This window comes from Rhinoderma darwinii, chromosome 4, assembly GCF_050947455.1.
Source record: "Rhinoderma darwinii isolate aRhiDar2 chromosome 4, aRhiDar2.hap1, whole genome shotgun sequence".
Taxonomy (NCBI): Eukaryota; Metazoa; Chordata; class Amphibia; order Anura; family Rhinodermatidae; genus Rhinoderma; species Rhinoderma darwinii.
In genome coordinates, this window is record NC_134690.1 from 95,527,057 (window position 1) to 95,553,672 (window position 26,616).

Genomic DNA, 26,616 nt, shown 5'->3' on the forward strand with positions numbered 1-26,616 from the left:
AAACCCATAGTTGGGGGAAACATTTGCTGCAAACCCAGGCCGGGCCCTCACATGTGAGGATTTTTCGTTCATGGGTCTAGTATTCAGCAGACGTGTAAAGGAGCAAGAACTGCCGGTCCTATTAAACTTTTGTTTCCCCAACCTCATCCGCCTCCCTTCCACCCAGAGGACTGGGATCTGATTTTTAAGGAAAGCGTATCTGCTTGATTGCAAGGTTTGTAGATGTGGTGCAGCTCTTCAAACACTTTCAGACTGCTTTATAGCGGCGGTCAAGGAGACACTCAATGTTCAAGATAGAGCTTCTCCCTCCTCTCAGAAAGGTATCTCCTTTCGGAGACTGGGTTTGTCCCCAAAATTCTTCCAGAGGAAGTCCTTTTAAAATAATGGGCCTTCCCGGATAGGCGATTTAACTAAACCGAACCGTATTTTCCTTTCCAGTAGACTGTCAAGAAGTGGTTGTTTTTATCTAAGCTTCTTTCACCGCTGGTCACCTACCCCTTATACCCCACCCCCCTGTTCTAGGAGGCTCCTTTTGGGGGGGTTGTTAGTCTAGTACTGTGACTTAACAGGAGGTCCAAAGACCTCCTTGTCTCAGTCCATTGGAAATTACTTCCTCCCTCAATGAGGTCCCCCCCCCCCCCCCTTATGAGACCCTGCTTGTACAGTTTTTTTTTTTAGACTGTGGCTTGCTGCTCTGCATTACATATCTATCTGGCACAGACTGCTTAGTTCTGCTGCTCTTACTCACGTTTACGTTGTTCCTGAGGGCCACAGGCAAGGCATGTCTGCTTCCGAAACCACCGTGTCCGGATGGATTCGGACATTGGTGAGACACACAAGTCTAAGGGCAAAGAGCCGCCTTTTCGACTAGTGATAAGCTAGCTTCATGGGTGGTACAAACAGCGCTTTGGCTCTTAAGTGTGTAAGGCCGCATTTGGTCTTCTCATCATGCCTTTCCAGAGTTTTATAGAGTACAGAATTTCGCATGTTCTGATGCCTTTTTGTCGCACCTCTCTACAGGCGGCAGTTTGAATGCATGGGATTTTGAATCTGGAATGAATGGGTGTCAATTGATAGTAAAAATGCATGAAATTTCTATCTCCAGGAAGTGGTTGAGTACAGCCCCTTCCCCAAAGTCCGGAGTAGATGTATACTGACACTTTTCTGTGTATATAGTGTTGCTATCCTAACCTACCTTATCTAGTCTTCCAGTAATACAACAAAGCTGTCCTTAATCTACCGACCCTCCTCATCCTGTATATGCAGCGAAGTTGGCAAGTAATGCTTCGTTCACATCTACGCTAGGGTCCCGTTCCTTCTGAACTTTCCGTGGGAAAGGGACCCTGACAGACACAAACGGAAACCGAAGGTTTCCATCACCATTGATTTCAATGGTGCCGGATCCGGTGCCAATGGTTTCTGTTTGTCTCAGTTGTGCAAGGGTTTCTGTTGTTTTGACGGAATCAATAGCGTAGTAGACTACGCTATTCCGTCAAAACGACGGAACCCTTGCCCAACGGAGACCAACGGAAACCATTGGCACCGGATCCGGCACCATTGAAATCAATGGTGATGGAAACGGAAAACTTTTGCTTTCCGTTTGTGTCCGTCAGGGACCCTAACGCTGATGTGAACGAAGCCTTCGCTACAGAGAACAGGAGAAATATCAGCTTTTTGCGACTGCTCTAATGGCCAGTGTGAAATCTGTAATAATACAAGATTCTATTTTTTTTTTTTTTATGTGGATAGTCGCCAAACACAACCAAAAATGAATAAAATGTGTACAATACCCTTTTACAATTACATACCCTTTTAACAATTGAAAATGTATGAATGTGTCTTAGAAATGTTCTTTACCTCCCATTTGTTTTACGTCCACAGGCCATCTGTACCAGTGCAGTTACAATATTATTTACCTGCATATTCCCAATCTGCTTATCCGTTGACTGCTCACACCTACACACCTATAACCAGTTCTGTATCCACTATTCGTCAGTACCCAGGTCAGTATGTGGGAAAACACTTCTTCCCTCATCCCTTTCTGACACTTTAGTTGAACCGTGGACTACTACTGTCTCTGTAAGAGTTCTACTAGTCTGACCTAAAGACTTTTATGGCATATGCAAAACCCTGTGGTTATGTCCTAAACCTCTTTGGTTAGAGGCTATGTACACCATTTTATTTTATTTTTTTATAAAAATCTCGATCAGTGCAACTTTAAAAATACTTTTTTATTAAAAATTTACTTTTTTATATACAGCTGCTTTGTATTCTGTATGCAGAGCTGCTGTATCTCGCACTGAAACCTGTATCCGTCAGGTCCGCTGGACCGACTGCTTTAGTGATGGTGTTTTGCGTGTCTCAGATTACAGGTGAATCCTGCATGTCAATCATATCTAAGTCATGAACCTAGATGTGATAAATAGAAACTCGATCCTGCCTGTCCGACACGCAGGACCCGCTGACACTAAACCCTTCAGTCCCGCGGACCTGACCGATACAGGTCTTAGTGCACGATACAGCTGCTCTGTATACAGGATACGAAGCAGCAGTATCTCAAAGTATAAAAATAATTTTTAATAAGTATTTAGAAAGTTGGACCAGTCACACTGGTCCACATAGTTGTGGGGATTTTTGTTGTTTTTTTTTATTTTTTTAAGGTCTGTCAAAGGTGTACATAGACTTTAAGGGAACCCATTTAGTAAGGGAGTTCTTTTGTGTGGTTATTTGTTTTTCATATTAATTTTTAAATTGTGTTTTACTTTTCAAAAACTGAGGTATCATCGGAAGCGTAATATTTGCAAATGCGTTTTTGTTTCAGCTCAAGCTCCAAATTCCACCCTCACAGCCCAGTCTGTGGCTTCCACAGTCCATTTGAACCCAATGCAGCTGATAAATGTTGATACATCACATACGCGTCACATTCAAGGAATCCAACCCGCTCCTGTCAGTGCGCAAGTGATGCAGCCTGCATCTTTCAGTAGCCAAGGCATGCAAGCTACTCAGATAAGTGCCCAGGGAATCCAGCCACCTCCAATGAGCAGCCAAGGAATCCATCCTGCAGGGTCAATCACCACTCAGGGTGTCCAGACCTCTTCAGTTAACACTCAGCAAGCTTCAAGTGATTCAAAGCCTTCTGGTATTGTTTTTTTTTTTTTTCTAATGACCGATTAAATTATCCTTTTTTTTTTTTTTTTTTTTTTTTTTTTTTTTTATATATATACAAAGGATTGTAACCCTGCTTTTCATTCCCCTACCCCTACCTTTTTCTTCTGTCATTGCAGTCGTTCTTGCAGAAGGGGCCACAATAGTTGCCAATCCCCTTAATAGTGCGTTCACTACAGCATCGGCAGGTGCTTCAGTCCTGCAGGGTCACAATCAAAGTCCGGGTATAGGCAGTGCCCCGGCCCAGGGCTCCTCTCCAAGGCCTAGCATCTTGCGCAAGAAACCTGCCACTGATGGGTAAGTTAATAAGTCTCTACTCTTCTCCACTCGATATGGATATATTATTATGCAATTATTGCCATATATGATTTTTTTTTTTTCCGCTAACAGGTTGTCTGTTCGGAAAAGTCTTATTCCTCCTCATCCAGGAGATGCAGTAAGCCCCCGCCATGAAAGTTCATTGCGAAGCACCTCCGCTACCCCTCGACCTGCTAGGTAACTTTGTTTCTAGTGAAATATTAAAATATTACTTATTATGCAATGATTTAGCTTTATTTACATGCAAAATAGCTTTCCAGAAGGAAGAACACTTTCTCTAGTGTTACCTATAGGTGGCTACCTTGTAAGTCCATGTCCAGCCCTTACCAACTGGATCTCCACAAGAAGAATCCGTACATTCCGAAAAAACTTACATACACTACCGGTCAAAAGTTTTAGAACACCTCAATTTTTCCAGTTATTTTTTTACATTAACACAGTTCTAGTACAGCAAATAAGGTGAAATGGTTCAAAAGCAGGTTAAAAACATTAAAAATAATAATTTTTTACCTTAAACGCAACAATAGTCTGAATTTCTGATTTTAACCAAAGGGCTTTTTACAGGGAAGGCAACAAGAACCGCTGCTCTGCAGCACAGAAAACAAATTCTGGTTTGAAATTGGGTTGAAACTATTCCTACAGGTGTCTCAACCTTTGGAGATTGTTTAAACCTCTGATTCTATATAACCAGTGTTTGAACAGACTGCATTACAACACCCTGTTAGGGCAGGGTTTGGACAGTTTTGCTCTTTAGGACAGAGCACATGGATGTCATAATGGCAAGATAAAGGCAATTAACAAAAGAGACCGTTATAACCAGGGATGTATTGGCCATTGTAATTACCATGAAGATTCCTGGTGGGCTGCCTGGCCGCCCATCCCCCCTCCTCTGCAGTTACATTTATTTTAAGTATGTTTTCTCTGCGGCCAGGCCAACATTTGGACGTTCTGTGCGGAGCTAGCGCTGCGATCACCCTCAATACTTGTTTCTGCCTCCCCCTCTCCGAACACATGTTGGCGTGCGGCGGCGCCGCCGTCCTAATTATCTTCCGGCTCCGGAGCTGAGCCGACTTGCATTTAAGAAGAGCAGTCACGGCTAGGAAATTTAAGTTGTGTGAGTGACAATTTGTGAGTGTCTGTTTTTTTGGCTGACATGATTTCTGTACTAGGGTTTGATAATCAGCCCCACCCCTAAGGCTACATAAGTGACGAGTTACCCTAAATAGGGGGCGTGGTATTAAAAAGGGGTGTGGCTTTAATAATCGTTCATTAATCTTAATCGAGGTTACATGTGATTAAGGTCATAAGTGCCCAGCCCTACTTTGGAGGGACACTTAAGGTCAAAACAGGCTGGTCACTCGAGGGTTAAACAGCCTTAGGCTACAGCACTTCATTTTTACGGCGCTCTAGTCTAAGTTCCCTAATAGGATGCCTGTCCGCTTTACACGGACAGGCACGATACATCTGGATCAAACGATGGCATCTTCAATTCCCTAACCAAATGCCTTTTTTATGAAAAAAAAAAAAAAAGAACTACGCATAATTGGTATTACTGTGTATGTGGTTTATTTTCATTTTGCCTACCAAAAAAACGGACTATTATCTGATCAAACTTATTTATGACTGATTTTCATCCCATATATTTCAGTCACAGAAGCCACTGCAGAACGGTACTCCTAGATGGGACACGGTTAGATTGCGCCTCTCATTCGCAGGAAAGTTCCCAATGGTAAGGACCACTGAGGTGTGGAACAGTGGAGACATAACATAATAAATCATTTTGAATTCTTGAAAACATGAGGCAGAGCAGAATACACCACTGTAGTAGGCAAAGACCACCTACTATAGTGGTGCGTTGCCACCTTGCCTGTGCCTCTCAGCCATGCACTCGGCTGGCTGCTGCTTACTAGCTCAGTAATGCCTCAAGATTCCCACCCATTTTAGGTAAATCAGATCATTAAAGGGGTTTTCCACAATCCTCGATAATCACCTATCAACAGCATAGCTAAATTGTCTGATTGATGGGGGTCCCACCACTGAGACCACCACCGATTGTGAGAACTGGGGTTAGCCCCACCCGCTGCCAATTTGGACCCACCCACAACATGGGGCCACTTTAAGTTCCCAATCCGCCCCTGCTTATAACCCTTAAAAGTGTTGGTCTGTCCTACAGAAAAATTGCAAAGAAAGCCAAGGTGGCAGTCAGTACAGTTTCCTATACCATCAAAAGGCACTTGGAAACTGTGACAGGAAGAGGTCTGGCAGACCAAAGGCCACTGCAAAATCAGATGACAAGTTTTTGAGTCTTAACAGTTTGCATGATCGGCGCCTCACAGCACAAAGTCTTCAAGCCCAGCTTAATGCAGAACAAAATAAACAAGTTTCCATTTCAACTGTGAAGAGAAGACTTCTATCTGCAGGTCTGAAAGGTTGAGTATCCGTAAGAAAGCCACTGCTAAGATTGCAAGATAAAAAAAAAAAGACTTGCCCGGGCCAAGCAGAACCTCCAGTGGACTACTGAAGAGTGGAAGAAGGTCTTATGGACTCATGAATCAAAATTTGGCATCTTTGGTACGTCACGTAGGGGTTTGTACATTGTCGAGTATGTGAAAGGATGCTTCCTGAGTGTGTGACACCAACGGTCAACATAGAGGAGGAAGCGTGATGGTCTGGAGCTCTTTTGCTGGATCCACAGTTGGGAACTTGCACGGGGTTACTGGCACTCTGGACAAAAAGGGCTTCCACAACATTGTAATGTGCCATGCAATACCCTCTGGTGTACGCCTACTTGGTCAGGGGTTCATATTAGAGCCTGACAATGATCCAAAACATACTTCTAGGTTATGTCAGAACTACCTAGGAGGACCAGAAGAAGCCGGCAGGCTTCAAAGAATGGAATGGCCTGCACAGTCTCCAGACTTAAACCCCATTGAGCTTGTTTGGTCTGAACTGGACAGAAGGGTGGAAGCAAAGCAACCTACAAGTGCAGCAAATCTGTGGGGACTTCTGTAACAATGTTGGGAACAATAACTGAATGCAATCGTAGAAAGAATGCCTCGATTGTGTAAAGCGGTTCTGTTCAATTTTTAAATGGTGAAATGGTTATGGTAAGGGGCTGTAATTGTAAATGAAAGGGACGATAGTTCTAATTAAAAGGGGCAGATACAAATTTAATTTAGAACTCCAGAGAGGTGTGATATATCCGGAAGCGCTCCTTTATACATAGTCCAGGGTGGGTGGGACAGGTGTTACACTGGTATGTCGTGTCTCTTATGCCTCTTTTGGCACAGACACAACACCTTTTCTGGGGGCGCCTTTTTTTTTTTTTCTGTGGGCGGCACTTCACCAGGAAAGTGCTGCCCTGGAACTATCCTGGGGACATCACTACTTGCAGAGGTAGAACTTTCTCAGACCTCTGCCACATTCCCAAAGAGAAGGGATTTGATCACCTTCTCCGGGTACTCCAGGTATGTCCCCTCCTGACCAGTGCTCCTGTATATTACAAAGGAGTTATACAATGCTAATTGGACAAAGTACACCACCATTTTTCGTACCAAGTTTTTGATTTCCGCATGGCATTGTACGGCTTGAGCATCTGGTCAGAAAGGTCCACTCCCCCATGTATTTGTTATAGGCCTGGATGCAGACAGGCCGTGACGTGGTGGGTGTTGCACCACGCACAGGCAGAAGGGAGCTGGTGGCGTCATGAATGGATGTTAGCATCAACACATCCTTCTTGTCCTTGAAATTCAGGGGTACCACTTGTATATAGACAACTGGTACACAAGTGTACCCCTGTCCAAATGCCTGGCAGAGCAAAAAACAGTGGCGTGTGGGACGATCCACAAAAACCAAACGACCGCTCCCAAAAACCTTCTCAGCCAACCCCTGCTCTCCCCACTCTGCAGGGGTTGGCTGAGAAGGGTTTTTGGGAGCTGTCGTTTTTGTGGATCGTCCCACACGCCACTGTTTTTTGCTCCGTGAGGCATTTGAACAGGGGTACACTTGTGTACCAGTTGTCTATATACAAGTGGTACTCCTGATTAAACAGTGGGTGCAGGAGGTCCCAGACAATCTTCCCAGTTGTGGTCAGGACGGGTGGACAGTTTGTGGGCTCAATCTGATCTATATGTCCCTTCCCTCATATATTCTAAAAGTATGTGTGTAGCCCGACTCAGACTCACACAACTTATATATCTTGATGCCATACCTGGCACGTTTGTTGGGCAAATACTGCCTGAACTTCACCCTTCCTTTGAAATGCACCTAGTCAATGGCAATTTCTCTTCCAGGGGTATAGGACGATGAAAATGATTGGGCCGAATGGGAAATAAGAGGTCTAATTTTATAGCATACTGAAATTGGGGTCATTCTGGGGGGGGGGGGGGGCACTGGGAATTATCATTTAAATGTAAGAACTTTTGTATTGCCTCAATACGAGCACTGGACATTGTGGTGCGGTATAAGGGGAGGTGGTGCAAAATATCTCTGGACCAATAGGCCCTCACCGATGGCTTCTTCGTTGGGCTACAGGCTCCATTAGACTTGTGGGGGTTTTTTGTAAATATTGTGTATCTGTCATTAATCGGTATGTTTTACTCTTCACTTTTTATTTTTTTTACCATGCAGTGCTAAACCTAAAGCTGAACTTCACATCTCTGTGGCACCAGGAGTGACTGGGGATCCAGGCACAGGTGGTGAGCAGCCAAGTGCAGCTGCATCCCTCCCTTCTTCCCATCATCCTGCAGCTGCTGTACCCAGCCCTCCATCTCAGCCTATTCCTGCACCTATTCCCAGTAGCATTCACGTCCCTCCAGCTGCTGTCCTTACATTATCAGCACCTCCACCTCTTCTGAGCAGCGCACCTTCTGGAACAGCTGTTCCTGAGGCCAAAGTGAAGGAAGAAGCGGAACCAATGGACATAGCAAGGCCAATTTCAGGTATGCCAAATGTCTTTTTTATAACCTCTACTGATCCAGTAAACTTACTCAGGGCTGCCATCAATAAACCTATGGGCCCCATTATCTCATGTCTCCCAGCTTTCTAAAGAATTGAGCTGAGACAATTTTATTGTGAGCTGCACAGGGGGTTGAAACTGAGGGGGTTGGAGCCTACCTTTACTTGATTTTTCAATGTAAATATGTCAGAATTTACTGTAATTTGCATGTGGTGGTGAATGATTTTCCGCTAGCGTCATTAGGGATACGGAAGAACGTAGGTATGTGCTGGACACTAAGGCAGAAATGCTAACTCCTCCTGCACAGCCTATTTCCCGTCCTGCAGATACTGAGCTAACCAGTCTTAGTTTGGTGTCTGTAGGAGGCCAAACACCATGCTTTTTCAGGTTGTCTGTTACTTTTTTTTTTTTTTAAATGTTCTTTCTAGGTTGGGGAACCGGGACACCATAGTCTCCCTGTTGTACTTCTGCGAGGAAGGCAATGTGCTCAACCACACACACGCGCACGCAAATTTGTTTTGCAATGCACTGCTTCCTTGTTATACAGATTAAACAGAGGGAAGAGAGACCCATGTTGTGCTGAGACCTGTGGTTCGTGGACTGAATGGTCTGTTTATTAGGCCCCTCCTTTTTCGGGACTTTTGCAACAGGCACATCGTCTATGTCTGCAATGTAGTTCTACAGGCTACAAATCTAATGTCATCTTCTGCCCCATGGCTGTTTTTTTCCAAATTATTTTTCCCCGTGCCAAGGCTTCTGCCATCTTTCGCGTGGTGGACTTTCGTTTCTTCCGAGATAATGTTGTTCATTTACGTCGGGAGTGGAGGTTCCACGGCTTCTGCTCCATTGTTTTCGTGGTCCCCAAAATGGATAGGACTGTTTATCCCATCCTGGACCAGAAGCGTCTCAACGGACATGTCAAGGTCATAAAGCCACTTGATGACTAATCACCTCTTTGGAGCAAGGTGAAATCCTCTCCTTGGTGGATATCAAGAGCGTCCACCTCCCTGTTTCGATATGTCCAGCTCACCAGTGCTTCCTTTAGGTTTGGAGTTCAGTCCCAACACTATCCGTTTGTGGCTCTTCCCTTTTGGCCAGACTACTGAATCTTGTGTTCTCACAAAGGTCCTCGCCACAGTCATGGCACTTTTCCAATCTAGGGAGATCTCGGTGAGCACTTACCTGGGCAACATCCTGGTGAAAGCCCCTTCACGTTCCACAAACCTGGACAGCCTTCAGATCACACTGAGCACCCTTGTTCATTTTGGCTTGGTAATAAATTACCAGATGTCCTGTCTCCCTCCCTCCAGGCAGGTAACCTTCCTGGGCTGGGTTGTCTACACATCTTTTGTCTTTTTTGTTTTTCTCCCCTGAATAATCTGTCCTCCCTTTAACAGAGCTGAAAATTCAAGCTCATCAGGGGGGACTACCTTTTCGCTCTACTTTTGTATTTGAGTTCTGGGCTCCCTAGTCTCTTCTATTAAAGCCATCCCATACACGCAGTTCCACACCTGTTCTCTTCAACTGATAATTCTTGTTCTCATGGGACCATCTAATTTTGTTCTCAATGGCGATGCTCTGTGCACCATCCTTCAGGGTTGTTCCTTCCTCCCGCTTAGATGGGCAGACCTAACAATGACCGCCAGTCTTCAGGGTTGGGGGAAGTATTCCAACATGTGACCATGCAGGATGAATGGTCACCAGTGGTAACCCCACTTCCAATTAACATTCTAGAGCTATAGGTGATCATCTGGTCCCTTCTATACTGGACCTCCCTACTGGTGGTTCCTCCCGTCTGGAACCAGTCGGTCAGGCACTTACGTAGAATCAGCCAGGACCCTGTTGTGGGTGGGGAGTCACATCCCAGTTCTATCTGCAGTCCGCATCTCGGGAATGGACAATTGGATAGCCGACTTCCTCAGCAGAGTGTGTCTAGACCCTGAGGGAATGGTCTCTTCATGACAACGTTTTGGACCATGTGCCAGGTGGGGAAGCCCAGACGTGGCGCCCAGGTTCAATCCTAAATTTTCCCAGTTTGTGGCAAGGATGCGACACCTTCTTGTTTGCGCATTGGATGCTCTGTTGGTTCCCTGTGTCTGGCTCAGTCTTCTGTACAGCTTTCCTCCCCTGCCTCTCACCAGGATTCTCAGACCAATCAAGGCAGGGATTGCATTGTTACAATCTTGGCGGCCCCAGACTGGCCTCGGCAAGCATTGTACACCGACCTAATCGTTCTCGTGGACGAAGCGCTTTTGCCGCTTGGGGACAATTTTTTATTTTTTTTCCTCAGGGTCAAGTCTTGTACTAGCATTTAGGATCGGTACATTTGAGGGCATGGCTGTTGAAGCCGCAGTCCTGAGATTTGGTGTCGTCAAAACCTTGTAGCAGGCCAGAAAACAGTCTCTCTTGTTTATCATAGGACTTTTTTTTTTTTTCTGGCAAACTTTTTGGCTTTTCAACGAGTGCAAGATTCTTTAGGGGGTTTTTCATGTGACTTCCCCTTACCGACTCCCTACCGTTTCTTGAGGCCTCCACAGCGTATTGACATGTGTGATTTTTGGGCGGTACGCTATTGGGCCTTTGCTCTGCAGATGTGTTGGGCATCTATCTGGTCTTCTCTCCACACATTTACTAAGTTTTACTGGGTGCACACTTTTTTTAAATCCTCAGATGCATCCCTCAGTCATAAGTGTTTTCAAATCACTGTGTATTAGACTGTGTTTTTACCTTGTTTTTTTTTTCGTTTTTTTTCTTTTATCCGGGACTGCTTCTGGATGTCCTGCTGTCTGTGTCCCCCAATGAAATGAGTAAGAAAAGATGATTGTTTTTTTTATTTTATTTTTTTTATCCATTACTGGCGTCTACTGGACCTTAATGGATTGCGGCTTCTTGCCTTTTTGCTCTGTCCCATTTTAGTTTCTTACTGTATTTTTTTTGTTTGTTTTTGTTTCTTTTGAGGTTTACTGTTTAACCCCTTAATGACCAGCCTATTTTAGACCTTAATGACCAAGCCATTTTTTACGTTTTTCCATCGTCGCATTCCAAGAGCTATAACTTTTTTTTATTTTTGCGTCGACATAGCTGTATAAGGTCTTGTTTTTTGCGGGACAAGTTGTATTTTTTAATAGCACCATTTTGGGGGACACATTATTTATTGATTTAACTTTTAACTTTTATTTGGGGGGAAATAGAAAAAAACTTGAAATTTCGCCACTCTTTTTCGCGTCTTAAATCTACGCCGTTTACCGTGTGATATAAATAACACAATAACTTTATTCAGCGGGTTGTTACGATTGCAACGATACCAAATTTGTATAGTTTTTGTATGTTTTACTACTTTTACACAGTAAAAACACTTTTTTTTCAAAATTATTTGCTTTTGTATCTCCATATTTGAAGAGCCGTAACGTTTTTATTTTTTCGCCGATGCGGTTGTGTGAGGGCTTTTTTTTTTGCGGGAAGACTTGTAGTTTTTATTGGTACCATTTTGGAGTAGATGCGACTTTTTGATCACTTTTTATCACATTTTTTTTAAAGTCAGTATTCACAGAAAACACCAATTTTTCCATAGTTTTTTTATTACATTTTTTACGGCGTTCACCGTGCGGGTTAAATAATGTAATAGATTTATAGTCGGGGTCGTTACGGACGCGGCGATTCCAAATATGTGTAACTTTTTAACTTTATTTAGTTTTTTTTAATAGTAAAGCATTTTGTAAGGGGAAAAGCTGGGTTTTAAATTTTTTTTTTTTTTTCACTTTTTTTTTTTTTTTTTTATTACTAACTTTTATTAAACTTTTTTGTCACTTTTTTTACTAGTCCCACTAGGGGACTATAATATGCGATTCTGCGATCGCATTTATAATACACTGCAATACTTTTGTATTGCAGTGTATTACTGCCTGTCCGTTTAACACGGACAGGCATCTGCTAGGTCATGCCTCCGGCATGATCTAGCAGGCATTCGCTCCAGGCAGACCTGGGGGCCTTTATTAGGCCCCCGGCTGCCATTGGGGAGACAGACACTCGGCGATCGTATCGCCGGGTGTCGGTCGGGGAGAGAGGGAGCTCCCTCCCTCTCTCCAAAACCACTCAGATGCGGTGCACGCTATTGTGCACCGCATCTGAGGGGTTAAACGGGTGAGATCGATACTTATATCGATCTCACCCGGCAGAGCAGGGACGCCCTCAGCTGCCTCTGGCAGCTGAGAAATGAATGATGATGAAAGATAAAGTCCACCATCCAGACTTCTTTTTAATGAATTCTCCGTAATATAAATAGAAAAGAAAAGTAGATCCGGAGTTTTTTGTATGTAAAATATAGCTTTTACTTGTTTCTCTTAAAAAATTACTTTAGAAAAAACACAATTGTACAGACAATATATAAAAAATGTACTGAAATTTTGATGCTCATTCAAAGCCTGTATCCAGTATCGTGAGGTGATACGACATTAACAGCAGTTCATGCGTGTGTGTGTGTGTGTGTGTATAATGAATAAAGAGTGTTCATCAATTTTCGTGTCTAGAGATCCTTTCAGATTAGTGACCAACAGGTAATAACAATGAGTGACCAACAGGTACAAGAATATGGGGCTCAGTGCCCCCCTACCCGTATGGATGTCATCCGTTTTCTCTGACAACCTTGAGAGCTTGCTGTCCGATGGATCAGGAAAAGACTCTCCTTATCTGTATAAAGGATCTCCTCTGTGAACTCTCTTAGTGTAGTTAAAATCTCCCCACGCGTTTCCTCACGGCCACATGATTCTTCAGGGGAGAGGGGCCATATCCAGCTAGATCCAAATTCTCAGGAGTGCTGGAGCAAAATAAACAGGCTGTGTGTCTGCAGGCGTGCTTGCAGTGGCAAGAAATCGCTCAGGTACGTCTGTAGTTCCTTATCTGGCGCCTATTTAAAAGGCCGAGAAGCGAGTAAAAGCTATATTTTACATACAAAAAACTCCGGATCTACTTTTCTTTTCTGGCAGCTGAGAGCAGGGAGATTTGACCGCTCCCTGCTCCGTTTACTTATTCCGATGCCGCAACGTAAAAAGTCTATGGCATCGGAATAAGGCTCGTTAGTGACCGACGTAAAAACACGATGGGCCGGTCACTAACGGGTTAACTTGTTGGCTTCTCCTTGTTGCCCTACTGCCTATGTTCAAACTGGTTAGTTCCGTGTCTGCAGAAGGGGTGTATGCTGTGTAGGAGGAGCTTATACTTTTGGTTTTGTGTCCACCTCCTAGTGACCGTATAGGGGATAATTGTGTATCTAGAATAAGATTTAAATGGACACTAACTTTTCAAACAATTTATGCTAATCTAATAGTATTCCATTCCTGTAATCTGCTGTCCTCCCCCTGTTGTCAAGCAAAGTCCGTCCCTGAGTACAGAGCAAAATTGATGGCTGCAGAAGGTGGTGGGGGGTGTCACTTCACTGCATGCTATAACTTTCTATGGAGGTGGGGGAGGGCAGAGCAGGAGGAGGTAGCTGAGTGACTCGGCCACAAATGCTGCATTTAAGTTTATGGAGAGGGGAGGGGTGAGCAGGGGGAGGAAGTAGGAGCAGAGACACTCCAACATGATTGTAAGATTCCTATGTCAGACCAATGCAGGATTCTCAGCTATACTGCTCATTACTGCTGTATAATGTCCTCCATGCTGCTGCAGCTTCTATATGTATATATATATGTGATAGAGATAGGAGAGCAGCATTCTCCTCCTCCTCCTGTGTGTAGAAGACATAATAGCTGTTAGACTCTGCCCACTAGCTTTAAGACCACTGAGAATTAGAGAGAGAGCCTGCTGTGGAGAAAACTGCTAAATATTGCAGAATACAAGTCATATAATGGTCAGACATATTGTTATTCCTCATCTACACACACATGACAGCTTATTCTGAAAATCTCCTGAAAAGTCGGGTACACTTTAATCTAAATAGGTCTCAAGTTATCTGCTGATTAATGGGATAATGTATTTTGATAGGGGTTGGAGTTTAGTTTTTCTGTGTTAGAACTCCATATTTGCTGCTTTCCTTCACACATTTCAATCCATACTATCTGTGTAACCCTGAGCTTCCCCTAGTGGTGACTGCTGGCAGAAAGACTTTTATATGTCTATGGTAGTGGATGGCAAGCAGCACAGATGGCCCCTAATTTCACTGGGACCCTGAGGGCATTGCCACCTGTACTGCCCTGATGCTTACTTCTTAGGGTATGTTCAGAGTTTTTTTGAAGGCAGAAAATTCTGCCTCAATTTCGTTTGGAATTATAAGGCAGATTTTGATCTGCCTGCACGCCGTTTGCCGTGTTTTTCACCCGTGGCCATTGAGCGCCGATGGGCAAAAACGAAGCAAAATGCGCTTTCTCTGCCTCCCATTGATGTCAATGGGAGGTCAGAGACATAAACGCCCGAAGATAGGGCATGTCACTTCTTTTGCCAGTGAGACTGTTTTTCCACTCGCGGGAAAAAACTGCTTCACCTCCCACTGCAATCAGTGGGAGGCATTTTCTGACGTTTTTTGGCGCGGTTTCCGCGACAAACGTGTCAAAAAAAAAAAAAACGCTGCGTGGACTCGGCCTTAATATGAAAGTTTGTTTATTGTTCGTATAATGAAATGATTTAAATACTTCTACTTTTCTTTTTTTTTTTTGTTTTACCAGCAGTTCCTCCACTGACTTCAGGATCGATCTCTTCCCCACTAGCTCTGTTAGCCAATAACATCTCTGTTTCTGCTGGTGAATTGCCACCAGGAGCTTCCCCCCGTAAAAAGCCTCGCAAACAGCAACATGTTATATCTACAGAGGAAGGGGATATGATGGAGACTAATAGTACGGATGAGGAGAAATGTCACTCTGTAAAACCGCTAACATCCCGCCCAGAGAAACGCAAGTCCCCACCAAAGGAATACATAGGTATTGCATTGAATTTTATAATAAAGTTGTCCTGAAGGTCATGTCCTGCTGACTAAATGTTCCAAGAACTGCTTTGGTTTACTAAGAAGTAGGTGCAGAGTAGTTGCTACAAAAATTCCTGGAATTCTCTATTTACAGCTTGAAAAAAAAATACATAGAAATCGTGAGGCTCTTTAGGCCAGTTGCACGCGACTGAGTGCCACTCGGGCCGTTCTCCACTGCATCCAAGTGGCACCCGATAATCTTCATGGACCCATTCACTTTGGCGGGTGAATCGGGTCTGTGAAAATGGACCTGACTCTCCGATTCCGTGGAATGAGACGACATGTCCTATCTTTCCACGGATCACGGAAGGGACTCCGGCGGGGCACACGGTCATGTGCGTTAGGCCTTATTCTGAAAAGGATTTTTCAATATAATCTACTGTTACAGCCAGAGTGGAACGAAGCCAGTACATGTCAACCTGGTCTTATTTATTATTTTGTATGTATTTATAAATATATAGTTTGCAAGGGAATATCTGTGTAGCATGGAAGCGGTGTGCGATCTTCAATCTAAGGCCCCATTCATATTGCGTTTGTGCTATCCGCTGAGCGTATACGTCTTTTTATAAAAACGAGGACCATTGAAAACGTATACAAACATGTACCGGTTTCTGTTTGTCTGTTTTTTTACAGCGTGTACGTTTAGCGCACCCTCCTACGTCGGTATACGTTTCTGTTTTTTACCCAAAAAAGTATAAGTTTTTTTGTTTGTTTGTTTTTTTAAAGTGAACACTGCGCTTTTCAGTACTTTCAAAAAACAGTATCCCAACGTAAACCATGACCAACATAGACCAAACGGATGTTATTTTGGTCTCCGTTTCACCCATTATAGTCTTATGTATATGCCGAGCTATATGTTTCAATACTTTTTTTTAGTGTTTAAAAACGTATTTCTATTGTTTTCAGATGAAGAAGGTGTACGTTATGTTCCTGTTAAACCTCGTCCCCCCATTACTCTTCTGCGCCATTACCGTAATCCTTGGAAAGCTGCATATCACCATTTCCAGCGTTACACTGATGTACGCGTCAAAGGCAAGTAACTTGAGAATGTAGCTTTTATGATGTGGGAACATAGTTTGCAGATCCTTCCTTGGTTATAGTAAAGAATGCAGATGCTTTGAGATATGAGCTTTGCAGTCATTTTGTAAATAAATTTTGTATGAAACTACTTCTTAAGCTCTAGACTCAAAACTACCAGTTGGTGTTTTCAAATAGACGTAAGGTCTTACTGTTATCTTGATGAATTGTGGATGCACTATATATATATATATATATATAATATATATATGTGCGCTTGCCTTCGAGATTTGCGACTTGTGGTTTAAGCCTCCCATCACAGTATACCTGCCTAATGTCCTTAAGGCTGGGTTCACACGTGGCGGAATTTCACTTGAATTCCGCTGCGGACACTCCGCAGCGTTAATCCGCAGCGGAGCCGTTTCTCCATTGACTTCCACTTAAATTTAGAAGTGTTCGTTTAGACGATGCGTAAAATTCCGCTGCGGAGCATAGGCTGCGGAGCGGAATTTGGTGTCCGCAGCATGCTCTGTCTGTTGCGGAGCAGTGGCGGACTGGTTGCGGACTCATGGCGGAATTTCTCCATTGACTTCAATGGAGATTCTAAATTCCGCAATGAAGTCCGCAGCTGTCATGCACATGTTGTGTGCTGCGGATGCGTCTTGCTTTTTTAACATGACATTTCTTCATTCTGGCTGGACCTATGTATTTCTAGGTCTACAGCCAGACTGAGAAAGTCAATGGGGCTCCCGGAATTACGGGAGCGTTGCTAGGAGACGTCACTAAATAGTCACTGTCCAGGGTGCTGAAAGAGTTAAGCGATCGGAAGTAACTGTTTCTGCACCCTGGACAGTGACTACCGATCCCAATATACAGCAACCTGTAAAAAAATAGAAGTTCATACTTACCGAGAACTCCCTGCTTCTGTCTCCAGTCCAGCTTCCCAGGATGACGTTTCAGTCTAAGTGACGGCTGCAGCCAATCACAGGCTGCAGCGGTCACATGGACTGCCGCGTCATCCAGGGAGGTAGGGCTGGACGCGTCACCAAGACAACGGCCGGTAAGTATGAAAGTCGTTTACTTTCACTAAGGAAAGTGCTGTCCCTTCTCTCTATCCTGCACTGATAGAGAGAAGGGAAGCACTTTTTCCGCAGTCCGCAGCAGCTAGTCCGCATCAATTTACTGCACATTTTGGGCAGATCCGCAGCCGTAATCCGCAACCCGGATTAGGTGCGGCATTGATGCGGACAGTTGCGGAGGAAATCCGCCACGTGGGGGCATGCCCTAAAAGAGAATCTGTGTCAGGCAAAGTTGAGCTTGGTATGCTAGAATCCTAGAGCAACAATTGTACCCCAAAATTGAACGGGATGTATCATTGCAGAAGAGAAGAAGTTGACGTTACAGGAGATTGCCAACCAGAAGGGAATTGCTTGTCGTGTGCAAGGCTGGAAGACTCATCTCTGTGCTGCTCAACTTCTCCAATTGGTGAGCGTTTCTAAAGATTTATAATGTGTTTTTTGTTTTTTTACTTCTACTTCATCATACTTATGTACCTGTATATACATTTCTCTTTCAGACTAAACTAGAGCAAGATGTGTTTGATCGCTTAACTGTGCTACAAGAAGGTCTTATTCCTAAAAAGAAAACGGTCACAGATGATGATTTGCACAGGATCAATGAACTTATACAGGTATATTCCTTTTTTATATATACACAACTGTTTCTAAAGTATGTGCTCTAATAGAGCATGTGGACGGGCTTGTCATGAGATCTTCTCCTACTGATTATAGAGCTGCCTGACAGATGTAACCTCTTCATGTCACACGCTCCTATCAGCACCTGCTGATAGAACTGAAAGCTTGGGCAAAGTGTTTGAGGAAAACCTTGCCCAACATTTCAACTTACATATCCCCCTGCAGTAGCTACTGAGAAGTTGCAGCTTTCCCTGCCTATTCCTGCTCCTTTTTCAGTAAAGTTAAAGGGGTTTTCCAAACTGAAGAAAAACACCGAAAAGTACCTATATATGACTAAATGGTCACCAGATGATGCCACCATAGCTTAGAAGCAGTTACTTTTCATTATGTTCTGTGCAGCGCTGGTTTTATTTTGCCAGGGCTTGTGTGCGGGAGTAGTTTGCGATTAGAGGCTTGTGTTGTGTGAACTCCTGTACTACAGGGAAGGTGGAGAGGGGAGATAACCATGTGTGCCATGTCACAAAATCAGGAGATAATCTCCGGGAGCATAGTCATATGACTACATGTGAGGCATATCCGCTACAGACCGTACATTAGCAAGTGACTAATCTTACCAGTTAAACCGTTTGCACAAATTGTTTGAAAACCCCTTTAAATAAACTCTTTCTGCCTGTAGCTAGTATTAGTGGCAGATTGGCGTATACAGGGTTAAACCGCTAGCCTTGAGTTTAATGTGAAATGTATAAAATCCATTTTAAAACCTTGTAAAGGCCCCGTATGAGAGCTAAAACTTTGCACACGTGGGTAAAAATAGTGCAGCTTTGGTTCGTGAAATAGTTTTAGCGTGTTTTGGCGTGCTGCCTATCTTTACAATTTGAGGATTGAAGAAGACGCCGAGTCGGCGTCCTAAGACTTGCATGTGGTAAAAAAAACAAAACCCTAGGCCTCACACAGTGAGATTGGTAAAGTTATACCCACCAGAATATGGCGGGAGGGATGATAATTTTTACATGTCTTTTAAAGTCAAAATAGACTCCGTCACTAGGGGTTATTATGCACTTCAAGGGAGCCTGTCACCAGAATATCCGTATTAAACTAGTACCAGTGGATTGTAGAGGAGACTAACCTGTTTCTAGCGTGCGTTTTCATTTTTTGCTTACTTCCTCCTGTGTAGAGAAGTACGTTTTATTAAGTTTATGCTAATGAGCATTTAGGTGCAATGAGGGAGTTACCATTGCACCTAAATGCTCTTGCGTCACACCCCAGTTCAACCCCCCTCCCTCTCTTCTTACAGTGATTGACAGTGGCCAGGCAGCGTAATCGGCGCGTTCATGAATCAGTGAAGAGCAGGGACGTGCGCGCGTTACAGATATAATCGGCGCGTTCATGCCTGGCCCCGTACGATCTGTATTGCGTGCATGCCCCTGCTCTTCACTCAGCGCATGCACCGGATGATCGTTCTAATCTGCACTACTGTGCATGCACAGCGTCCCTGCTCTTCAGCGCTTGCATAGTAGCTCCGATTAGAACGCCGAACAGATAAATAGTCCTGCACTTGCGCCAAGTGAAGAGCAGGGACACGCGCGCTACAGATAGTACGGGGCCAGGCATCCAAGTGCCAATTATGCTGCCTGGCCCCTGTCAATCACTGTAAGAAGGCAGGGAGTGGGGTTGGACTGGGGAGCGATGGAAGAGCATTTAGGTGCAATGGTAACGCCCTCATTGCAGCTAAATGCTCATTAGCGTAAACTTAATAAAACGGAGTTCTATACAATGGAGACTAACCTGTTTCTAGCGTTTTTATTTTCATTTTCTGCTTACTTCCTCCTCTACAATACACTGGTACTAGTTTAACGCGGACATTCTGGTAACACTCCCTTTAAGGGGCTCAAATTATGCACCAGCTTTATTTACATGAGACAAATACAATATCTAAAAATTTTTTTTAAAGTTACCTTTTTCAATTTTAATGTGACAGTGAGGGGGTTAATACATTTGTATATCTCAGAGACATCACTGCAGTAATTTGCATCCCTGTCTTTTGCAATACGGTGCAGTTAGCGCTGTACTCACAAGAATTTTTTTATTGCCGCTTATCTATGCGTTTAGTTTTATAGCGTTCCGTATTTGAAAGGTAAAACATATAGATGGGAAGTTTAGATTGTGAGCCCCAATGGGGACAGTGATCCTCTGTACATCGCTGTAGAATGTGTTGGCGTTCTATAAGTACCAGAAATAAATAAGAAATTTGATCATCAAGTGTCATTATTCAACAAAAGCACTGAATTGAGTTGTGAATTTCATGGAGTTGCTTTTCATGTTTGTTTTACTGCAGGGTAACATGCAGCGGTGTAAACTAGTGATGGATCAGATTACAGAATCCCGGGACTGCATGCTTAAAGTACTCGATCACAAGGATCGTGTCTTAAAATTACTAAACAAAAGTGGAACATCACGAAGGCTTTCAAAAGTGAAACACAAAGACAAAGTGTGAATTACGGACAGATCACTTCCGGTTTACCCAAGACCATTGCGTAATAGCGGCTGGACACGGTCGGGTTGCTCTAGTGACGGCAGACCATTCATCTAAAATGTGTGTTTGTGTATATATATATACTGATTTATTATTTTTTTTTTATTTTTTTAAAGGAATGAAAAGAGAATGAACTTAGTTACGTTTCATTCCTACATTCTCGGCCTGCTTCCGGACTGATGGCTGTTTTTTCTTTTTGGGACATAAGTTTCCTCATGGCAGAGAGAGGATTTTTGTCATTTATTACCTGGTGCTGTGTATGGGAACTGATTTTTAGTGTGTAACCCATGCTTGTGTATAGTGCTGTTTCTCCCCTACACGCACACACTTAAAAAGTAATTCTTGTTTGTGTTTTGGAGAGGTTCCTTTTTAAGGCAACAAACGTTCAAATGCAGAATCTGTTATTGTATTGGTGTTCATGTAGTGCCATAATTATATTCGTGTCTGTGTTTAAAACAAAAAAACAAGCTATGTACATACCCTCTACATTTCATTTTTATGTAACGGCTTCTGCTTTCTTTGGTATTTCTATAAATGTGTGCTGGACAAAAAATCTTATGTATTTATTTGTAACACCTCAGCAAACGGCTTACTTGTTGAAAGATCCCGCAGGTGATCTAATTAATTTATTATTTTTTCTTAAAAAAAAAAAAAAAAAAAAAAAAAAAAGCTGCTGAAATCAGTTAAGCAAGTAGAAGGTAAAACCTTAGACTTCTTTTTCAAATCCTGGCTCAAAGATCCACATTTATAAAGCGTGGTGTCAGACAATTTCTAAGTTCTAGCTAGATTACTTAACCCCTTAAGGACGCAGCCTAGTTTTGGCCTTAAGGCTCAGAGCCCATTTTTCAAATCTGACATATTTCACTTTATGTGGTAATAACGTCGGAATGCTTAAACCTACCCAAGCGATTCTGAGATTGTTTTCTCGTGACACATTGGGCTTCATGTTCGTGGTAAAATTTGGTCGATATATTCAGTGTTTATTGGTGAAAAATTGCAAAATTTAGAGAAAATTTTGAAAAAATTGCATTTTTCAGAATTTAAATGCATCTGCTTGTAAAACAGACGGTTATACCACCCCAAATAGTTACTAGTTCACATTTCCCATATGTCTACTTTAGATTGGCATCGTTTTTTGAACATTCTTTTATTTTTCTTGGACGTTACAAGGCTTAGAACATAAACAGCAATTTCTCATATTTTTAAGAAAATTTCAAGCCTTTTTTTTAAGGTACCTCTTGAGTTCTGAAGTGGCTTTGTGGGGCCTATGTATTAGAAACCCTGATAAAACACCCCATTTTAAAAACTAGACCCCTCAAAGTATTCAAAATAGCATTTAGAAAGTTTTTTAACCCTTCAGGCATTTCACAGGAATTAAAGCAAAGTGGAGGTGAAATTTGAAAATTTCATTTTTCTTGCTGAATTTCAATTTTATTCATTTTTTTTTCTGTAACAAAGAAGGTTTTACCAGAGAAACACTACTATATATGTATTGTCCAGATTCTGCCGTTTTTAGAAATGTCCCACATGTGGCCCTACTGCGCTCGTGGACTAAAAGACAAGCCCTAGAAGCAAAGAAGCACCTAGTGCATTTTGAGTCCTCTTTTTTATTAGAATATATTTTAGGCAGCATGCCAGGTTTGAAGAGGTGTTGAGGTGTCAAAACAGTAGGAATCCCCCAATAGTGACCCCATTTTGTAAACTACACCCCTCAAGGAATTCATTTAGGGTTGTTGTTACCATTTTGACCGCACATTTTTTTCACAGCACGTATTTGAATTGGGCTCTGAAATGAAAAAAATGTCATTTTTTCCAATAAAATGTCATTTGTGATCAAAATTTCTTATTTTCACAGGGAACAAAATACCCCATTTTGTTGCCCAATTTGTCCTTAGTGTGGCAGTACCCCATTTGTGGTGATAAACTGCCGTTTGGGCCCATGGGAGGGCTCAGAAGGAAAGGAGCGCTATATGTTTGTTGGAGTCCAGATTTTGTTGGATTGGTTTTCGGGTGCCATGTCGCATTTGCAGAGCCTCAGAGGTATCAAAGCAATGGAAACCCACCAAAAGTGACCCCATTTTGGAAACTACACCCCTCAAGGAATTCATTTATGGTTGTTGTTAGCATTTTGACCGCACAGTTTTTTCACAGCACCTATTTCAATTGGGCTGTGACATAAAAAAAATGTCATTTTTTCCAATAAGATGTAATTTTTTACCAAAATTTCTTATTTTCACAGGGAACAAAATACTCAATTTTGTTGCCCAATTTCTCCTGAGTGCATCAATACCCCATTTGTGGCAATAAACTGCCGTTTGGGCCCATGGGAGGCCTCAGAAGGGAAGGAGCGCTGTGTGTTCTTTGGAGTACAGATTTTGTTGGATTGGTTTTCGGGTGCCATGTCACATTTGCAGAGCCCCAGAGGTATCAAAGCAATGGAAACCCACCAGAAGTGACCCCATTTTGGAAACTACACCCCTCAAGGAATTCATTTATGGGTAATGTGACCATTTAGACCCCATAGTTTCTTCACAGAACTTATTTGAATTGGTCTGGGAATGAAAACAAAATTATTTTTGTCAAATAATATGTAGTTTTGGCTGAAAATTTCTTATTTTCACAAGAAACAAAATACCCCATTCTGTTGCGCAATTTGTTCTGAGTGCCGCAATACCCCATTTGTTGTGATAAACTGCCGTTTGGGCCCATGGGAGGGCTCAGAAGGAAAGGACCACCATTTGGCCTACTCGGGATTTTCTAGTGCGAAGTCATGTATGCAGAAGCCCCTGAGGTACCAGTACAGTTCAAACCCGCAAGAAGTGACCCCGTTTTAAAAACTACACCCTTAAGGCATTCATCTAGAGGTGTAGTGAGCATTTTGACCGGAGACCTACACCCCATAAACTGTAATGTGGGTTCTCCCGGGTATGGCAATACCCTACATGTGGCTGTTATCAGCTGCCTGGACACACAGCAGGGCCCAGAGGGGAAAGACTAGGGGGGATAAGCTGTGCGGAGTGCATCAGGGTAAGTAAAATTGGGGTAAATTATAAACCAAGGGATGTATGATAAATTTTAAAACACTTTCATACAGAGCTCTGGTTATTCGGGACACGTGTCACATTGATATATTGTGTCCTCCCTTATCCCCCTCTTATAGCAGACTTTGCACCTCTTTTGACTTTTTCCCTTCTTGCCAGTTTGGGGAACTTCCCCTGGAAAGTGTTGCCCTGGTACGATGCGTGTGGGCTCGCTTCCAGAAGTACTGGGTGCCCCCCCTTCTTGGTCCCTAAAGATTAGGTTCTTGATAATCACCTCTTGAAATTCCAGGAAAGTTCCCGTCTGGCCTGCACATCGACGTAGCACGTACGCATTGTACAAAGCCATCTATATGATGTTCCCGGCCAGCTTCTTATACCACACCGCATGGCGCTGTAGGGCTTCAGGGCTTGATCTTACAAGTCCATCACTCCCATGTACCTATTGTAGTCCAGGATGCAGTCTGGTTTGGGGGTGGCCTTTCCTTCATATATCCTAAACCTGTAGGTATACCCTGATGCACTCTCACAGCTTATACATCTTCACGCCATACCTTGCCCTCTTACCCGGCAGGTACTCGCGGAATTGAACCCTCCCTTTAAAATGTACCAGGGACTCATCAATAGAAATACACTTCTCGGGGGTGTATGCTTGGGAAAACCGGGCACTGGAACGGTCTAATAAGGGTCTCCGTTTAGACAAACGGTCAAAACTGGGGTAATCTCGGGGTGGGCACGGCTCATTATCAGTATAATGTAAGAAGCGAAGTATTGCCTCATTTATTTATTTTTTTAGGTTCCAGTTCAGTTCTGAAGTTGCTTTGAGGGGCCCATATATTAGAAACCCCTATCAAACACCCCATTTTAGAAACTAGACCCCTCAAAGTATTCACAACAGCATGTAGAAAGTTTATGAACCCTTTAGGTGTTTCACAAAAATTTAGAGCAAAGTAGAGGTGAAATTTACATTTTTTTTTGGTCAGAAAATCCTCTTTATACCATTTTTTTTATAACACAAAAGGATTTATCACAGAAACGCAACTTAATACGTATTGCCCAGATTCTGCAGTTTAGAGAAATATCCCACATGTGGCCCTCGGGCGGTAATGGACTGAAGCACCGGCCTCCGAAGTAAAGGAGCACCTAGTGGATTTTGAGGCCTCTTTTTTATTAGGCACCATGTCCGGTTTGAAGAGGTCTTGTGGTGCCAAAACATTGGGAACCCCCCAAAAGTGACCCCAATTTGGAAACTAGACCCCTTGAGGAATCCATTGTAGTTTTCTTGGGGTGCATGCGGCTTTTTGATCAGTTTTTATTCTATTTTTAGGTGGCGTGGTGACTAAAAAACAGCAATTCTACTATTGTTTTTTTTTCGTTTTTTTTTTACAGCGTTCACCGTGCGCTATAAATGACATATTCACTTTATTCTGCGGGGCGATACGATTACGGCGATACCAGATGTTTATAGTTTTTTTTTATGTCTTATGGCGTTTGCACAATAAAATACGTTTTGTAAACAATCATTCACTTTTTGTGTTACCTTATTCTAAGAGCCATAACGTTTTTATTTTTCAATCAATAAAGCCGTGCGAGGACTTATTTTTTGCGTAACGAACTGTAGTTTCGATCAGGACCATTTTTAGGTACATGCGACTTTTTGATCTCTTTTTATTCCATTTTTTGCGAGGTGAAGTGACCAAAGAATTGTGATTGTGGTTCGGTTTATTATTATTTTATTTTACGGCGTTCACCGTGCGGGATAAATAATGAAATAATTTTGTAGTTCAGGCCGTTACGGACGCGGCGATACCAATTATGTATAGTTTATTTGTTTGTTTATATATTTTTATTAATAATAAAGGACTGATAAGGGAAAAGGGGGGATTTTTACTTTTATTACTTTTAAATCTTTTATTTTCTAATTTTTACACATCTTTTTTTAACTTTTTTTTCACTTTATTACTTTGTCCCACTAGGGGACTTGAGGGCAGGAGGCTCTGATCGCTATTCTAATACACTGCACTACATGCGTAGTGCAGTGTATTAGAACTGTCAGCTACTCACTGACAGCAAGCATAGTGGGTCCTGACGTTGTCAGGACCCACTAGGCTTCCGTCTATGGCATAGCCGGACGCCATTGTTTGGTGTCCGGTTGCCATAGTCACCATCGCCGGCCGCTATCGCGTAGCAGGCCGGCGATGGCAGCTTAACCCCTAAAAAGCCGCGATCTCTATAGAACGCGGCTTTTAAGGGGTTAATCAGCGGGGACACAGCGATCGGTCCCCGCTGTAGGAGCTGTGACAGCTGCTGAACAAGACAGCAGCGTCACAGCTCCTGTATGTGTCGGGAGGACGGCCGAAACGGCCGTTACTCCCGAGACGTACTATTACGGCATGGAGCGCGAACTATACAGCTGCCATGACGTAATAGTACGTCAAGGAGCGGGAAGGGGTTAAAGAGGCTCTGTCACCAGATTTTGCAACCCCTATCTGCTATTACAACAGATCGGCGCTGCAATGTAGATTACAGTAACGTTTTTATTTTTAAAAAACGAGCATTTTTGGCCAAGTTATGACCATTTTTGTATTTATGCAAATGAGGCTTGCAAAAGTCCAACTGGGCGTGTTTACAGTAAAAGTCCAAGTGGGCGTGTATTATGTGTGTACATCGGGGCGGTTTTACTACTTTTACTAGCTGGGCGCTCTGACGAGAAGTATCATCCACTTCTCTTCACAACGCCCAGCTTCTGGCAGTGCAGACACAGCGTGTTCTCGAGAGATCACACTGTGACGTCACTCACTTCCTGCCCCAGGTCCTGCATCGTGTCGGCACCAGAGGCTACAGTTGATTCTGCAGCAGCATTTGCAGGTAAGTAGCTACATCGACTTACCTGCAAACGCCGATGCTGCTGCAGAATCAACTGTAGCCTCTGGTGCCGATGT

At 43.1% G+C, this 26,616-nt stretch overlaps 1 protein-coding gene across 7 annotated transcripts in view; it reads left to right on the forward strand.

Annotated features, from left to right (window-relative positions):
• SAP130 (Sin3A associated protein 130) overlaps nucleotides 1-21,205 on the forward strand; it is a 49,972-nt gene extending 28,767 nt beyond the window's left edge. For 3 of the 7 annotated variants that reach the window (XM_075861408.1, XM_075861409.1, XM_075861407.1), the window contains exons 12-22: nucleotides 1,882-2,003; nucleotides 2,822-3,139; nucleotides 3,285-3,462; nucleotides 3,556-3,660; nucleotides 5,132-5,212; nucleotides 8,113-8,423; nucleotides 15,097-15,348; nucleotides 16,299-16,424; nucleotides 17,791-17,894; nucleotides 17,986-18,099; nucleotides 20,439-21,205. In XM_075861408.1, the coding sequence (XP_075717523.1) occupies nucleotides 1,882-2,003; nucleotides 2,822-3,139; nucleotides 3,285-3,462; nucleotides 3,556-3,660; nucleotides 5,132-5,212; nucleotides 8,113-8,423; nucleotides 15,097-15,348; nucleotides 16,299-16,424; nucleotides 17,791-17,894; nucleotides 17,986-18,099; nucleotides 20,439-20,597 (1,870 nt within the window). In that variant the 3' untranslated portion in view covers nucleotides 20,598-21,205. The remainder of the gene's footprint in view (nucleotides 1-1,881; nucleotides 2,004-2,821; nucleotides 3,140-3,284; nucleotides 3,463-3,555; nucleotides 3,661-5,131; nucleotides 5,213-8,112; nucleotides 8,424-15,096; nucleotides 15,349-16,298; nucleotides 16,425-17,790; nucleotides 17,895-17,985; nucleotides 18,100-20,438) is intronic. The other 4 variants (XM_075861411.1, XM_075861412.1, XM_075861413.1 and 1 more) reach the window with 2 other exon arrangements.
• Nucleotides 21,206-26,616: the final 5,411 nt, after the last annotated feature.